The sequence below is a fragment of the Canis lupus genome, chromosome 34 (assembly GCF_048164855.1).
Source record: "Canis lupus baileyi chromosome 34, mCanLup2.hap1, whole genome shotgun sequence".
In the NCBI taxonomy this organism is placed as follows: Eukaryota; Metazoa; Chordata; class Mammalia; order Carnivora; family Canidae; genus Canis; species Canis lupus.
Genome location: NC_132871.1, coordinates 13,756,677 through 13,775,071, shown reverse-complemented (window position 1 = coordinate 13,775,071; position 18,395 = coordinate 13,756,677). Strand labels below are relative to the sequence as shown.

The 18,395-nt window shown below is 40.0% G+C and overlaps 1 protein-coding gene across 6 annotated transcripts in view; it reads left to right on the top strand.

Moving 5' to 3' along the window:
* Nucleotides 1-18,395, top strand: part of RAPGEF4 (Rap guanine nucleotide exchange factor 4) — a 283,342-nt gene that overhangs the window by 47,461 nt on the left and 217,486 nt on the right. For all 6 annotated transcript variants that reach the window (XM_072811403.1, XM_072811402.1, XM_072811401.1 and 3 more), the window contains exons 3-4: nucleotides 3,267-3,355; nucleotides 17,973-18,119. In XM_072811403.1, coding sequence (XP_072667504.1) covers nucleotides 3,267-3,355; nucleotides 17,973-18,119 — 236 coding nt within the window. The remainder of the gene's footprint in view (nucleotides 1-3,266; nucleotides 3,356-17,972; nucleotides 18,120-18,395) is intronic.

The following is an 18,395-nucleotide window of genomic DNA, read 5'->3' as shown; positions in this document are numbered from 1 at the left end:
TTTTCATGTATGGTTTGTGATCATTTGTAGTTATCCAATGGGGATAGATAGTACATGGAGTATTTATTTGCCAAATATTTGAGCTTCAACCAAAGGCATTAGGTTATGGGCTAATAACCTGATTTTTACTCTCTTTACTTTGTTTACTTGGTTCCACGTAAGCATTTCCTTAACTTTGTTCACAGCATATAAATGTTCTTCCAGGGTAGCCTGCAAGATGGAGCTGGAAGGATTCAGCTAAATCCTTAGAAACATAGTTATTTTCTTTACCCCAAGAAATATGTGAGTCAGTAAGAATTTAAATAAAGATAAAAGGACTCTTAATGAATGTTAATAGTAATGTTTGAATCAACCTGAGTGGTATCAATCTATTTCAGGTGTGAATAAGGGGCAGGGAAAGAAAACAAGAAGATGACAGCTGCATTAAAAAAAAAAGTATTTTCTCATTAAAAATTAATGCTTTTCCATCTGTTGGGACACTTTTATGATGCAGTAACAGGAAGTTCCATCCAGTGGGGTTAAATATCAATTATTCCTACAAGGAGGGAAAAATCAATTACACATATTCAAGAAGTCTTGAGATAGGATGGGTTCAGAGTTAGTTAGTTAAATGACTTGAAGACATTACTAAGGTCACATCTCTCTCCCATTTTGTTTTTGTTTTTGTATATGTTTTGCTTTGAATCCTCAGGTGTTGACTTTTATTCTCAGACTTGACCCAAGTGATTCAAAGACAGCTATAGCAATTAGAGGCATCACATGTGTTGGGAGGGGAAAAATCCTCCCTACCCCTTGTGGTTCTTTTGGCTGGGCTAATAAATTGACATAAAACACTTTAATGGGATCAAAAATTATATTAAATTTCATAGATATGGTGGCCTCGTAGATATGGGATCTAAGATGTGACCAAAGCAAGCTGTTTAGATGCTTTTTAGATAAAGAAACAGTAAGTTTGTGGAAAAACAACAACACAAAGAAACTTATACTTGGATACTAATTAGTGAAGAAACTAAGCAGAGTTTATTTATATAGCCTTCTTGGCCCTGAATTCTGTATGTTTGGTAATAATGTGTAACTCCTGATATACGAAGGGTTCCTTTCACATGGGAGACTTATTTCCTACTTTCCAGGGGACAGAGAGGAGAGTCAGAGTGTCCTTGCACTGACTGTTTCCCAAATAACTTTGATTCAAAATAATCAACATGCCTCTTTGGCATATTTTGCCCATCACATGACAATACAAAGATATCCTGCTGTAGGACTATTTCTTTTTGTGTCTGTTTTCAGAAGACCTCCAGTAGACTTCTGTTTCATTGGCCAGAATTACATCATATACCCACATTAAAACCAGTCACTGTCAAAGATAATGGGATGACTGAAATTGGTTTGGACCAATCATGATTGCTTTACTGGATCTCACATCAAGCAAGAAACTCGATGCTCTGAGCTCTTAGTCCTGTGGAGGAGGATGGAAACTTGTATAAAATCTGTGTAAACTTAGATAAGAGGAGAGAAGGGCATGATTCTGAGTGGGAGACCAACACTGTCAAACATTATTGTAGAAAATTTGGAAGACAAGCAAAAGTAAAAATCACAATCCCCAAACTCAGAAATTGCTATTAACATTTTGTATCCTTCAAGATGTCTTCCCACATGTCTACACACAAACTTGGTCATGCTTATATTTAAAAAATTATTGATACATATTGTTTTCAAAGTGGCATTTATTTTTTACTGATAATCAGAAACTTTATTATTATTATTATTATTATTATTTTTAATCAGAAACTTTATTATTTGGGGATGAGACTCTATTTTCTGTTTCCTAAGGCCATTTTCAAAATGAATCTTCCATGATTCATTTTGTAATGTAAAATTGATTGGCAAGTGGTAATGTCTTTTGGGGCCAAGCAGTTCATGATAACGCCAAACTAAATCACTTACAAAGGCTAGGAATAGCAGAGTTACTGGAAAGGCCGGCTATGAACTCATCAGTCTCTCATCTTAAGCTTATTACTGCACTTGTCTAGGATGCCATTGTTGTTCTTATCTTTCCACAGCATGTCTTGGGAGTTTAGAACAGCTTGTCATCATTATCATGGCTCCTAGGAGCTTACTCTTATGCAAGGAGCACTGGCCCTGCCAGAATTCAGCTGTCCCACTGAGTTGTCATGTGATTTAAATTGAGTCACTTGATCTCTGACTCTAATTGTGAAAAGAATTTTAAAATAACAGATCATTCAATCTAGTTATTCAGCCAGAATATTTAAAAGGATAGTTGGATTTGTATGAGATTTTTGAAACAGTGTTTCAGAATGATTTTCGAAATTACTGGTCTTAATGTGAGGATATGAGAACTAAAGTTCTATCTAAATATCTAAATGTTTTCTCTCTGAGTACAAAAGTAAAGCAAAATCAGGTTCAGAAATTTCTAATGAGAGTCATTTCCAAAGAGTAGATAATGCCTAATGCCTAAAAGCAGTGAATTTACAAAACATATAAGAAAACAAGCAGTGATAGTGGTAGTTAAAATTTTGAAGGCAGATTTTATTTTTCTTACTCATTTGCTGTTTAGCTTAAAGGAGACATATTCTAAAAATACATTGCTTTTAATATAAGTAGATTTAGGAAACTGGGGTTGTAGACTAGTATTTTGTTGAATCAACTAACCTTGTTAATATGTGCCCCATCTAGAGTAATAATTTTCCAAGAATCACAGTACCATGAAATGTATTTAAGATAAATTACATAAAACATCAATGAATTCTTCTTAAATTCAAAGGATCTTATAGCATTTAGGATTATCATCCCTTAATACTACTCTTTAAATATAAGAGTTTCCTTTATTTACTTATTTATTTTTAAAAATTTACTTATTTGAGAGAGGGAGTGAGCGCGCATGAGAGAACACAAACAGGGAGGAGCAGAGGGAGAAGTAGAAGCAGACTCCCTGCTGAACAGGAAGCCTGACATGGGACTTGATCCCAATACTCCAGGATCATGATCTGAGCCAAAGGCAGACACTCAACTGACTGAGCCACTCAGGTGCCCCAAGAGTTCCTTTTAGTAGAGTTCCACTTCAAAGAATAAATAGGATACAGCTCTGTGGACAGATGAGGAGAAGAGAAATATGTCATGCTTTTATGAGAACAGATAGAGGAAGGGTGATGAGCTTTGCTAGATCCAGGTCATGCTTATAATGATCAGTGGTCATACGGTAAAACCAACTTACATTTGGTACATTTACCTTACTGTTTCTTTTGCAGTATTTCGCCAGGGTGATATTGGAACAAACTGGTATGCTGTCCTGGCAGGGTCTTTGGATGTTAAAGTGTCTGAGACCAGCAGTCACCAGGTGAGATACTTTATTCTTTTTTTTCTTTAAGTAGGATTTATTATTATTATTTTTAAAGACACATGAGGCCTATATCTTTTATGCCATCAAAGTTACATTTTCAAACTCCTTCCCTCTTTTCCATAGGAAGGAGTTTGACAAGGGTTTGTTGAATTCTTCTGTTAAGTCACCCAACAAACATACATACTGCATATCTTCCATGGTTTGAGTATGGTGACAGGTGTTGGAACATGAGGTGCAGGAACCCAATGCTTGTCTTCTGGGAGCTTGGTATCTATTGGAAATGCAAATGATTCAATTGCAATATGATAAATTGCTGTCATATAAATTGAAATGTAAGCAAAGGGGACAATCAAGTTTTTCTAGGTTTTTCCTCAGATTCTTCTTCCGTCTGGTATCCTTACTTTCCTTTGTCCTGGAAGTGATATCCTTATCAGCCTTGGAGGCACTGCAGTGATGCAGGGGAAATGAGGTTGATGCAGTCTCCCTATAAATCTCTCACTGTTTCTCTGCCTTATCTTCTCAAATGTGGAAGAACCAATAAGATATTTTTTTTCCAAAGTGTGGAACTTGCTTGCTTGATCTTCATTAATGACCTCTGAGAAGCTTAGCATCCTAGTAGATAACACTGATTTTGTCTCCTTCCTCCTACCCCCACAGTGTTTATGAATATTTAAAATTGAACTCAGACAATCCTTTCACATCTGCAGTGACCTTTGCTCATCCTTTTTCCATGGGGCCCAAATGTACAGAACTTTCACTTCGGAGCCAAGAACCTTAAATCTCTAAATGCCACCTTCAAGCCTCAGTTGAAAATGGCCCAAGTTTTCTATCTGCGTATTCAGCATTCATATAAAAACTACGGGAAGGGAATTGGATAATTATAAAATAAAAATAATTATAAAAAATAAATTTATAAATCAGTTAAAGGGACAAATAGCCTGCAGCCAAATACCATGTTTAAGACAGTGCTTCTGAGCCATTTTCATATGTAACACACTTCAAATGTGAGAAACATTTATGATGCACTAAATTTGGGATTTAAATTTTGTAGGAACATGTGTGTATATTGGAGTTATGGGCAGTTAACCATCTAAAAATGGAAAAGTATCCCAAAGATAATGTTGGTAAATGGGCATTTGGAGTTTAGAATATGGTTGCCAGTGTTATTCCCATTGTTATGGATGGTTAGAGTCTCAGGCCAGTGCCCAAGTCCTGCTTAACCCTTAGATACTTTTTCTGTGCATCACTGCATAGAAAGTTCCATTGAAAACGGCCTGGAACTTGTGCCTTTCAACTTGTTGGGACTATCCCTCTTCCCCTCTCTCACAGAGCCAGTTTTCTCCAGAGTTCAGAAGGCCAATGTGAGAGGTGATTTTTATTCTTGTAAGATGCCTCAGTTACTCAATGGAACTGAGAACAGCTAGTGTTCTTGGATATCTGTCATGTGCAGGGCAGTGTTCTAAGCACCTAATAGGTATTTATTTACTCCTTTATCCCTCACAACAACCCTACAGAGTAGGTCATATTACTGTTCTTGTTTTACAGAGGAGGAAGTGAGGCCCTGACTCGTTAAATAATTTGCCCCAAGTAACATATCTAGAAATTAGGGGAAACAGGACTCAAACCCAAGAAGTCAGTCACCTGAACATAGGCTCTGAGGCCCGGCTCTGTGCTTTTGACTGAAAAGAAATGTGATGACTCCTGCAACTTCCCTCTCTCTGCTATTTGTCATCTTTTCCCATTTCCCCATGTCTCTTATCTCTGCACACCTTCCACCGCAGACTGCTTGCTGTCCCGGTGGGAACCCTCAGGCTCCTTGCTCAGAACTATTCCTGATGCTTACCGTGACCAGGTCACCTGTGTGGAGGTGTAGAGGAGACAGGGCCTAGTAGAGGATGATTCTCCTCAATCCTCTGGGTGGTCCTGGATGGGTGATGATAGAGAGAAGAGAGGAACTGAAAAGAGAAGGTGAGGAAAGAGAGAAAAGGGGAGGAAATGAGAATTAAGGAGGAGAAAGGTGAGAAGGGAAAGAGAGCACGGGGAGGAAGAAAAGAAGAAAGGCAGAGCAGATGTACCTAAGGGATGAGAAATAACATCAACATAGATGCGCCGACACATCAAATGTTCAAAGCTGACATGAGATTTTGATGGTATTAAAATAGGATTTGTCCAGGTGCTCCTGGAATATTGCCCTGGACTAATTCTCTCTCACCATGGGGTCCTAGCAAAGAACAGCTGAGTAATACTCTGTTGTTAGCTGTGGGATTTTTAAAATCTTAACAAGCTTTTAATGTCAGCTGTGGTTTTGACCTCAGACCTATGCTGAGAACTTTCCTAAGCTGGGCTTGGTCTTGGTCTTCTCTTAAGTTATTGGGAATTCTAGCTTTATACCAAAGCTGGCTTACTGCCTTCTCTGTGTACTTCCCCCTGTATTGTCTAGCCAGGGTTTTCTGGATATATCATTTATATCATTGAGATGCATGCAAGAGAAAGCTCATTGACTTCTATATCCTCCAGCCTTCCAGAGAGAAGTCAGAGCTGGTCACTTGAAGGATATGGTTGCAGCAACATGGGAGGAGGAAGCTAAAAAGAATGACCAAGATGGCTGGATCTCCTCCCATGGCAAGTTGCTTGACAGGGAGAAATAAAAAAGCCATTTCTACCTGTGCTGGCCTTGTAATGGGCTCTGGATCTCTGCCCACTGGGGATGTGGCCAAATCAGGGTGATGAGTTAGCCAATCAGAATACTATTGTCTATGAGTCAGAATTCTCCAGAGAAATAGAACAAATAGAAGATGGGCAGATAGCTAGCTAGCTAGCTAGATAGGTATTTATTTTAAGGAATTGGCTCATGTGACTGTGGAGGTTGGTAAGTTTGAAATCTGTATGGCAAGCCAGATGGCTGGAGATCAGGGAAAAGTTGATGCTGCAGTCTTGAATCTAAAAGCTGGAAATGCCGGCAGATTTCCCATATTGCAGTCTGGAAGCAGAATTCTGTCTTCTTTGGGAAACCTCAAGGGAAACATGCTTACTTTTAAGTAAATCCTTCAAGTGATTGAATGAAACTGACCCACATTATGGAGGACAATCTGCTTCAGTTGAAGTCTACCAATTGTGCATGTTAAACACATCTGAAGATATTGTTTACAGCAAAATGTAGACTAATGTTTGACTAAGCAACTAGTTACCATAGTTAAGCCAAGCTGACACATAAAATTAACCATCAGGTACCCCAGTGGGTAGTGAAATGGGCTTGGGTAATGGGCCATGGGAGGAAAGCAAGGAAATACCTACAATTGCTAACTAAGAATTCAGAGACCAGCAACAACTTTGCTAAGTGCCTTCCATGTATCTTACATGTTAGGGGTTCTGTGTGTATCATTTCTAGGCATTCATGTCCTATTTTACAACTGGGCTTGAAAACAAGGCTCAGAGACATGAGGTGTCACTTTGCCCGGGCCACACAAATGTGCATGGCCAAATGAAGATCTGAATTCAGGTCTGACATACTCCAAATTTCATGTTCTTCCTGTTGTTCACACAGAAAGAAAAGGGAAGTAGGGCAGTAGTAGAAGAAACAGAAGAAAAGTTAAAAGAGACTAAAAGCAAATTAAGGAAAGAGAAAAGAAGTAACCGCACAGAAGTGTGAAATCTTTCAAAGTGAGTAGGGCTGTTTGTTGCTAGCCTGCCCCTCCATTTTCATTCAAGTCTCTCCCTGACCTGTGTGCCTTTCTTCTCATCTGAGAGTCAGAAGTCAAAGATGGTAGTGATAAATTCCCAAACCTGTCTCTGAGTTTCAGAAATACCCTCTGATATTCTCAGTAGGGTATTAGCTGAGCCAGAATGGTGGACATAGACCATGGTAATGGAGCACCCACTACAGGTAGTTGTGTGAAAAGCACTTCTCAAGCATTATTTTGTTGGCTACTCAACTACAATTGGCCCTTCCTGGTTTGGTGCTATTATTAGTGTCATCTTACAGGTAGACGCTAAATAAAGGTCACACAGCCATTAGGTATCTGAGCCAGTTCTCCATGATTCTGGGGCTCAAGTTCTTGACCATTATGGTTGTACAGGTGCTAACCAGAAGTAATAATGAATGTGGGGAGAAGCTTTCCCCCTGTAGCTCCTGCAACCACTGGCCTGATTCCAGCTCAGAGCTCCACATCTCTCACCTCCAGGCCCATCTTACAGGTGTTTGCTCCACATGAGACATGCTGTTGGGGAAGGTCCACTTCTCACACTCTGTTGGGCTGCTGCTGGGATGCGGAGGCCTCCTTCCACCTTTTAGATCATGAGTTAAATGAGCATGGCCCATCCGTTCAAAAGGTTTCTGCGTTAGAGGGTGGGATAGATACATACGGATGATAAGGCGGGGTGGGGGGGAGATTAAGGCACTGTGTACAAAGTGGAGGTGACAGGATTAGCATTTGTGTTGATGGAATGTATGAGGGCTGAAGGAAAGTGAGGATCCTGATTTGAATGAAGAGGTAGATGGTGATGCCACTAATTGAAGTAAGGAGCACACAAGAAAAAAAAAACGCTTCATAGATTCTGATATAGTATTTTTATGTCATACACTTATTAGGCATTCTTGATTTGATGGAATTTTTTTCTGAGCAAAATCACTCTATTTCTTTTATATGGAGATAGGAAGATATAACTTCACATAAATTTGAAGAATACAAAAGGCATAAATATTTTGGCTCGTAAATTCATATTCTCTTTCTGCCTGTTTTAATATAATACTACTTTTTCTCTGTTTTCATCATTCCCCTATACCTTTTTGCTTACTAGGTTAAGAAAACAGAGCTTGCCTTCTTTATGATAGCTTGGTCAGATTATTCTTGAATTCTTTGAATTCTAGGTTGAGGGTCACACTTACATCTCATTGGTGGCATGCTACGAGCATAGTAGTAATAACTCTCATCATTTAGAAAGCATTTCACTTACATTGTTTTGTTTGAGCCACCCTAGTAGACAGACCCAACTGTGTTGTATCTTGCTCAAGTCCCAGGTGAATGAGTGGTCTGCTGAAGACGACACAGTGGGAACCCGTAGAGCTGGAAATCAGCAAGACTTCCTTACCCAGTCTAGTGCCCTGCTCTTGACATCCTTCCCTTTAGCCAGCATGTTTGGCCATTTGCCTGGGTGTCTGTAAAGGGTCTTTAAACGGCCCCTGCTCCCCAGTGCCTCTAGTGTCTGTGGGTGGTAGTGGTGTCTAGATCCTTCTTTGCTCCCTTGGATCATGCCTACCTAACTAACTAAGATTCGGACCAAGAAAGCTGTGGATTCCACATTTGGGAAAAATATTAAAATATAAACACTCCACTGAGTGGTAACATAAACTTCAGACCCTTTCCTGAGAGGAGAGGATAGAGATAGAAAGCCGTTGAACTGCGGGGAGCAAGGGTGGCTCACCTCCAAGTTTTGCCTGGAGCAGGCCCACCCAGTCACTTTAGAAACCACAAGTCTGCCAGCTGGGGAGGCATGATTCTGTCTCACCCTGCAGGTCTGTGCCTGACTCAGGACATATCCGACAGTGGTATAAAATCCTACTGAGTGCTGATTAGAAGCGACTTCTCTCCTCACACAGGCCTTTCCATCAGAGCCCCAAGGCAACACTGTCCTGCTTCCCTATTTTCCCTTCGGGTGAGTCCCCCCAGTCGGAGGAGGCTTCAAGCGTGGACTGGAGGGGAGAGACAAAAGTCTCTGCATGAAGACAGAGATAACGGGCCCTACCTCTCAGAGGCCTTCCCTGAGTAGCTGGTGCTACATTGCTTTCATTTCCTTTGCTTTGAAAGGAAACTTCAAAAACTATGTTGAAACTATGTTTGTACTGAAAATTCTGGGAAATATATAGACTATTCTGTTCCTGTTATTTTGATGAACTTTTAGAGACTGCTATCCTTGGAAAGATCTTCCTATAAATTATATTGCTTACTACTCTACAAACAAAACCTACTCCCCAAACACTTGTACCGTATGCCCCTATGTAATTGTCAGAGGCACCTCTTCCACTTTCCAGGTGTTTTTCCTGCCTTGGCCATTCTTTGTCTGACCCCTTGAAACTCAGAATTCTTGGCAAAGGGACCTACCCCAGAACCCACCACTAACCTACAGTATCCCAACTGGTCACATGCTCATGTAGATTTCCACTTGGCAGCACAAATCGTATCAAGGATTAATCCTCCCAGTTCCCACTGATACCTGTCCCCACACACAGTCTTACCTAAGTCTAACCGGGACACAAACGCCTTCAGACACCCACAGCTGAACTCTTGTGCTCAAGAGTGTGCCTATCTTGGGTACCTATTTAACTTAATGGCCTAAAAGAGAGTTTATGTTCCCACTAGAATGAATAATGCTATGGGTGTGCTCTTTTCTCGTTGGTATTTGAATGGATTTAGAGTGAGAAGTGAACATTGGAACAAGTTTTACACAAGTAGTAAACTTAAAAACAATGAATAGGCAATCATCTGTGTGTATGTGTGTTTCAGAAAGAAAAGGAGAGACAAGGTCCTGTTTTTCTCTGCAGATTTTATAAATGAATGGCTTTTTTTTTTTTTTGGCATGGTGGCAAATATTTAAATCCTAGAAATATATAAGGTTTAATAATTAATCTTTGTACCCAAAAAGTGTATTTTTCTAGTCATGTGAAAGAATTTCTCATGGCTACTTAGTGACTCAAAGTTCATGCTACAAAACAGAGAATAAGATGGTGTATCAGTTCATTAAAACTTCTACATCTCTGACACAGATGCTTATTTAAAGTGTGTTTACCTAATGCAACAGTGATTAAAAAATTAAACCTCTTTTGAAATCCTCTCTGCTATTTCTTAGCTGTGTGACCTCAGGCAAGTTAGATTACCTATAAGCGGGAAATAATTATTCCTACCTTAAATAAATTAATGTCTATAAGCCACTTAATGCAAAGCTTGCAATATAGCAGGGGTTCTGGTACTTTATCTTACTAATTCCAGAAGGAAACATTTGTTGCCCCAAGAGTGGAGTGCTGCTGGTTGTGATGCCTGCAGTGTTCCCATTTTATCACAAGAGGGCAATGCTAGCATAGAGAAAGCAGGAAATGTTCGCAGTATTGGAATGGCAAGACTTCAACAATCAATATTGTTCAACCATTCCGTGGGATCAGAGAATCCTGGCTGCTGTTGGCACTTGCATGTTATCCACCCTCTAATCTGCCTCTGTGATATTCTCTGGCAATTTTTGGTCCAGTTTTGGAAAACAGTCTCTTACTGGTACTTCCCCCCCAAATAAAATGTGCTTTTATTTACCCTCTCTTTGTCTCTACAAAAATGTTTTTAAGTGTTGTTGCATTTTTGGTTATGAAATTTGAAGGACAAGTATGTCTATCATGTGGCTCTCTCTATCTCTCTCTGTCATTCTGTCTTAGCCTGTCTGGGTGCTCTCATTTACTCTGATTTCACCCCATTGTTTTCAGACAGAGAACATAACTGCCATTAGGGAACATTTTCTGAACACATTTAATGAGCCCGTGAAACGTGAAAGCTGCCAACTCTGTCGTCGTTGTTTGTAATCTCTTACAACTTGTCTGCTCAGGTCATGCTATTGGTTAGGAACCGATCAGAAGTTTATTTAGCATCCTACATGAGGCATCCATGTACTGTAGTTAGTTTTGTTGCCATGTAATTCTTTGGGTGGATGCAAGATTGAGCCACAGTGCAGGACAAACTGGCTCTCTCTGCTCAAATGAAGCTGGCCTCTGATTCAGTTATCAGAAGGCTAATAATGCTAGTCCATTCTCATCAAAACTTCCTGCAGCCAGCTTGTCTGATCTTGTTAAGCTGTGTCTAATACTCTGATTCCAGGCAAGTGCTATGAAAGGAACAAACCTGTCTTTGCTGTCTGTTAGCAAAAAAACATTTGACTTAGGAGTATTTTGCCTTCGCGCTTGGCAATAAATTCTTTAGACAGCACATACAATTGAGAAATTTAGAGATTAAGTAACATTAAATTTTAATTTTTTAAAACGACTTGGAGCACTCAATAAATTCCAGTACTAAATTCAAACTCATGAAATAAACCCAAGCACTACCAAACCTAATGGCAAGTATTTCCTATAATCCTAAAATAAAAATTGTCAAAATATTTACTTTGTAAGAATTTATGTTTCAGGATCTACACACTTAAAAGACCAATTTGTTCCTTGATGTTAAACCCAGCATGTGGCCAAAACAATAAATATGCTATGAGACAGCTAACTTTTCTTGAGCTGTTAATATAGAAATGATTTAAATATGCTTACTAAAAAAATCTGATATCCCTAGAAGTTACAGGAGTGTTAAAAAATCTTGATGTATTTATCACAGAGAATTCGTATGCCTATTTTGTTGATTGTTAGTTATTTCAAATTTTGCCAGATTGTAACTTGGATAAGTTGAATTTCAGCAGATGTGTATAGACATTTGTAAGGCACTTATTTATTAACTCAGATATCAGTGATACATAGCCATTGGCTTTCTTAACACCATTCCTATTTTCATAGAGTAGCAATGTTTATAATGCAACAGACAAATAAAATGCTTCATATGAGAATGCCTGCTTTAAGAACACCTAGTATATCATAATTCAGATGTACAAAGCAGACAAATTAAGGGGTGATTAGTAGCAGCACAAAAGGATTCTTTGATTTACAGCAGGATTCAGTCAGAAGAGTTCCTTTGAATACAAGCTCCCCTAGAGAGCTGAAGTGTTTTGCAGATCATTCAAACCACTTGACATCCAGACTGGGAGACAGAGAAACTTGGAATTTAAGTGTTGAAGAACCACTGTTAATTGAAGATTAACACAAAATGAATCTAGAGATTCTCTGTTCTTTAGATAATAGAAAAATATAATTTGCTTTTTAAAAATGTAGTTAACCTATACATGTATATAAATATGACTAAGTCAGAAATAATCTTTTCCATTATTTATGGGGCATCTACTGTGTGCCAGCAACCTGTCTATATATTATTTTATTTATATTGAGTCCTACTGATAATCTTGTAAGAAAAATTGTGCCCATTTCATAAATGAGGATATTGAAATTTCTGGGATCATTCTATCCAAAGCCATAAGATCAGTAATTAGCAGAGAAGAATTTTGAATCTAGGTCTACAGGCTATGCTTTTCTCACTCACTGCCTCCAGGGGATTTCCCCCACCAAGGCTGGAGTGTTCTGACTCAGGTTGCCTCTGGGTGTATATCCTTTGCTGAATATCCCCTGCCTTCCATCAGGGTGGCTTTGTTGGCATGTTTGTAAACTTACTTGACACCTACTTGTATGAATGGAGATAATGAGACGCTGCCTATCCCACTGAAACACATCCTTTACCCAGATAATGTTCGTGATTTCAATTGGTGCTTAGCTGGGTAGAGGAGGAGAGCTGGGAACTGGAGACCACTCATGGTGGAGGGAGGCAGAGCTGTCTAGAGGGCATGAACATGGGAGGAAGCTAAACGTTGTTGCTGCGTGGGCCCCAGATTGGTAGGGTGAAGGGTTGAGTAGGTCTAACTAGTGGTAACGTGACGGGCAGAGAGTCAGGAAGCAGGCCCAGCAATGGACATGGGCAACTGGGTGTGCTGAGAAACAGGCCTGGCCACAGGAGGGTGCTGGAGAGGCACTGGGGCCCAGGGAGGGTTGTCAGAACCAGGCGGTTGGCCATTTTGAAAAGAATTAAGATACCTGGCAGGTTACCAAGGAAGAGATGCAGACAGAAACTCAGTTTCCCCAGCTGAGGCAGAAGCTCTGTTAGAGCTCCTGTTCTGTTAGAACTGGGTCACAGGATCAGAGTGGGAAAAATCGATGATAGTTTACATTTCTTCTAATGAGAAGGAGGTTTGGTGTCCCAGTCTGGCATGGATTTGATCTACTAGGTGAGGGTCAAGTGGACCCCAGTATTGGAATTGGAAGGCCAGAGGGGGAGCAGTGCTGTTTTCTCTTTTCCTGGAGACTTGGACTTAATATATGGAGATAAATAAATATAAATAATTATATATATTGACTGGAGAAAACGAAAATCTGTGTGGGCTTAAATATTACTTTGATCGATTTTCCTACTGAGTCTTAGCAAGCAGTACTTAAATTTTATATGATAATTGAAGAGGTATACGAAGAAGTAGTTAAACTGACTAGTTCTAGTCTTAACTCTTCCACTTTGAAGCCACGCTCCTGGACAAATTCCTGAACATCTCTGGGGCCTGATTTTCCTCAGCCTATGAAATAGCAATGATGTTGTAGGATTGTTTTAATATTATCATCAATAAGAATATCCACAATTTATTATGCATTCCTTTGGAGTCAAGCTGTATGTGAGACAATTGAAATGCATTATCTCATTTAACTGTTGTGAGGAATAAATAAGGCATCGCAGTCAAGACACCTGGCCCAGTGCAGGGCACATGGTACTCTACTCACACACATGGAGATCCACATGCATGCTGACTTGCCATAGGATATATAGTGTTAAGAGTAAGTGGGTAATTGTTTTAGAGGATAGGAGAAGGAGGATCGGGTTGGCTGATAGGCAAGGGAGAGTTGTGTCAGATGGGAGGAAGAAAGCAGATGACAAGTCAGTGACATGCCATAGTCACTCTTTTTAAGTGTCCATCACCCTCTTATATAATAGAACTGGCCACAGAGACCCAGCATGCTTTACTAACACAAGGAAGTCCTTCCATGGGTAACCCAATGGATATCACACTTACTGTGTGTCCGCTGCAAAGCAATTAAGTGATAATCTGATGTCTGTCCCTATGACAGAAGTCCCTTTGAGAATGCAAGTTCAGCCTAGCACCTCCCCAAAGGTCTCAGTGCAATTTAGGATTCACACAGCCGTGTCTGGCTAGCCCACTCTCTTGTTTTGGGTTTCCCTAGAAGCTGACTTAGAGATAGGATTTAGTTGCAAGTGGTTTTCTTGAAGATGACCCCAGGAGGCCTTGTAAGGGAGTGGGCAAGTGAGACAAGGAAGGAAGGACAGCCAATAAAGCACGTTAATTGGATTTCAACTGGGCTCACTCTTTTCAGGCAACCATCTAAGAAACCATGTAGGGTTAGGAAGCTGGGGTATTTATCTTCCTACTCTCATGCCTCTTTCATGGAAGTTGGCCCTTACAGGCATTGACTGCGCAGTACTCTGTTCTCAGGTGGGGCAATGCCAATACCCGAGGAAGGAAGCCACATGTGTATATGGCAACTGTCCATAAAGCTACCATGACTTTGGGGGTGGGGTGAGGTCTAAAGTGGGAGGAAGGAGTCTGGTAGGACTCCAGCAGCATCTGTTAAATTTACCTTCCTGTGTTGAAGACATTCAAGGTTTTACTTTTTAATTTTTTAAAAGATTTTATTTACTTGAGAATGAGAGAGCACAAGCAGAGGGAGCAGCAGAGGGAGAGGGAGAAGCAGACTCTCCTGAGGAGCGAGGAGCCTGACACTGGGCTTGATCCCAGGACCCTGGGATCATGACCCGAACCGAAGGCAGACACTTAATTGACTGAGCCACCCAGGTACTCCAAGGTTTTAAATCTACATTTCATATTTGAAAAATCCTAAATTGCCATCTTATCACAAAGTGAAACATTTCTTTGCTGTTGTTAATGTTTTATATTCCCTGAGTAGGTGCTGACCAGTTTCTTCTGCTTCTGTGTCACTGTAAATATTTTCCTGAGGTGGCCTTTCTGCACATTCATCTGCGAATGAGCAGAAAATAAAACAGTTTGAATAGTCTCTATTAAATAAGTATGGAGACATGAGCAGATCTCCAGAGTATGTGTAAACCTTAAAGAAACAGTAATACTACATTTAGAAATGGACACTTTGGCCCCAGGCAAAGGCGTATGTTACACCTACGTGCATGGGTCCAGACTTGGAATTCTGACCATAGGGACCTGGTTAGATGTTAGGTGGATCAAAGTAAGAGTGCTTCCACCACAATAACTCAAATTTATCCTGCTTTCCAGTGTACATACTGAGCAACCTATCTTGGTTCTGCTAAAAGAGAGAACACTGGAATGCAAATTTCTCTTTTTGGTAATTCTCTTCTTAGCATATCACAACGCCCTGCCTGGGATTCAAAAAAATAGCACTGATGGACCATAAAGGTAGTGATAAATCTTTAGATTAGTACATTTGTCCTAAAAATACTGAGTCTGTAGAAAGTTAAGTTTGAACCTAGAAGTAATACTCCTTTCAGGCGAGGGTTTCCAGTCCTAATTTCAAGATCCTATCTTGTGTTTGTGATTCCTCCTCCTTCATCTTAAGAGGATCACCTGGGTGCTGGGTGGCTCAGTGGGTTGAATGTCTGCCTTCAGCTCAGGTCATGATCTCAGGGTCCTGGGATCAAGTCCCACATCAGGTTCCCTGCTCAGGAGGGAGCCTGCTTCTTCCTCTCCCTTGGTTCCTCCCCCTGTCTGTGCTCTCTCTCTCTGGCTCAAATAAATAAAGAAAATCTTAAAAAAACAAGCAAACAAAAACTTAAGAGGATCACGTATGAAGGAGGAAATGTGGGAAGGACAGCTCCCACACTCAGTTCTGGTGGGAAAGCAAGGGATACTGGAAATGAGCCGAGACACTCCATCAAAGGGCCGAGGCTGGGCGTGTCTCCTTGCAAAGGTCCTGACGTGTGACCTGCACTGGCAGCTATGTAGATGTGTAATGCACAGGTAATGTTAAACTCTCCAGGGGAGAGCCAAGAATACTTTCAATCTTTTGTCCATCACAAGAGCTGTCACTAGCAAAAAGCCAGGCTCATATGATTTTCACAGCCTACATCTTTCTTTGTATACCTTTCAGGGACAAACTACATAGTCAGAGATAAGAGGGGAGAGAGGACAGAGTTTAATCCACAAAAAAATCTACCACTAGATCACAAATAACAGATCATCTTAGTTCTTTTGCATTATACTTTGCAGATAACATTAGATATTTAAACTCTGTGGACGGTGGCAGGACTAACATTAATGGGCCATCCTTGTCAAGTTTTAAAATAGAATTTTACACTAGAAAGTACAAATTAGGTAAAAGAATCCTTTCTGAAGGATCCAGATAAGAAAGTAGGCAAGTGGGATTTTCAAAGGAACCTGATATTCTAGAGAATTTATGGAAGTATGTGATTTATCATAATCCCTTCTGTGCTTTTACTAGAATTTGAAAATTACTCAGAGGTACCGGACTCGCTGAATATTGATAGTACAGTTCTGGGGAAATATCTGACTTCTCTGACTGAATTTGTTTACAGCTGCCTCTCTGGAAAATTTATTAGCAAGCTCTCCTTACATTTCCTCCCAATCTTTCATTCTTTTCTGAGATAGTATTGATTTTATTTTCCTGAACACAATTTTATATGGTAATATCTGGGCAGAAGCAATTTGCTATGGTTCAAGGAACTGGATTCTTATGGGCATTTGTCTTAGTAATGTGATTACGGAGTCACTAACTTGATCTTAATAACATTTGCCTATTATCGTGTATTAGATGCATGAAAGGAAAACTGTGCTTTCTAACTCAGGACTACCCTTGTGTATCTCCTTTAGTTGATAATGCCCTGCAAAATTAATGTCCAGGTGACTTGGAGGGGTTATTTGTATTATTTGAAACTAGTTAGGATTAAATGTGAATATCATCACCAATGTTGCATGCAGATTGGAAATTACCTTTCTTAGTATACCATAAGAAACTTTTAAATCATTGATTCATGGCATTTTATGAACAAGCCACACTGTACTTTATCTGAAGATGTTTTTACTCTGTTGTGGCTGCAGGAGGCAGCACAATACAAAAAGCTTGGAATTGACAGTCCAAGAGCCCTGATTAGAGTCTGACTGCATTACTTACTGTTTGTGTGAACTAGGGCCATGTTAATCAGGTGCCTCGACCCTCAGGTTTCCTCATCTCTTCAAAGCAGGCTGACAGCACAGCATCCCAATTTCCCGTTACCTATTGAAATATTGTAACTGCATCCTCTCACTAAAACCTCTTTGTTTTCAAAAGATTCCCCCCTTTTCTCTTAAAACAGTGAATTATCCTCTAAAAAGATAATCCTGTCCACAAAAAGACTTGAACAAGGTTACTGCTAGCAGCTTTATTCATAATATCTCTAAACTGGGATCAGCCCAAATGTTCACCAACAGGACAACAGATAAGCAAATTGTAGCATATCAACACAATGGAAAATTACTTGTCAGTAAAAGGAGAAAAAAATTACTGATCCATGCAACAATGTGGATGAATCTTACAGATGTGTTGAGCAAAAGAAGCCAGACACCAAAGAGGGCGTACTGTCTGACTCCTTTTACATGAAGTTTTGAAACCAGCCAAACCCTTTATGGTGAAAGAAACCAGAATACTCATTACCTCAGAAGGAAGGGTCTTGACTGGGAAATACCGAGGGGAATTTTGGGGTGATAGGAAATGCTGTATGTCTTGATTTTGTTGGTGATGAGACAGATGTATAGATTATCAAAACTGGTTGAACTGTGCAATTAAATCAACTGCTTTATTTAGTATAAAGTATACTTAAATTCAAAGAAAAGACAACTCACCCATATCGGTTAAATGTTTAATTTTCTAATGACCAAGTTTTGGGATTCTCAGGATGCAGTGACCATCTGTACTCTGGGAATTGGGACGGCCTTTGGAGAGTCCATTCTGGACAACACACCCCGCCATGCGACCATCGTTACCAGAGAGAGCAGTGAACTGCTCCGCATCGAGCAGAAGGACTTCAAGGCTCTATGGGAGGTGAGCCCCAAGGCTTCTTTGTCAATTAATGTAGTTGCAGAAAAGAAAGGGAACTGCCACATGGATAATGGCATTACAGTCAAGCCTTAATGTGTTCTGTTCTGAGCCAGTAGATGGAATTTAATTTTCAAAACTTGTTTTTGAAATGAGTGAGTGAAAAAGCCATTTTGACACAAGACATCCCCCCCCCCTTTGTTTTTAATTTAGTGCTTGCTCAATTTTCTGTAGTTTGACATACCTTATAATTATTTCTTGAATGACCATAGAGTGTTTTAT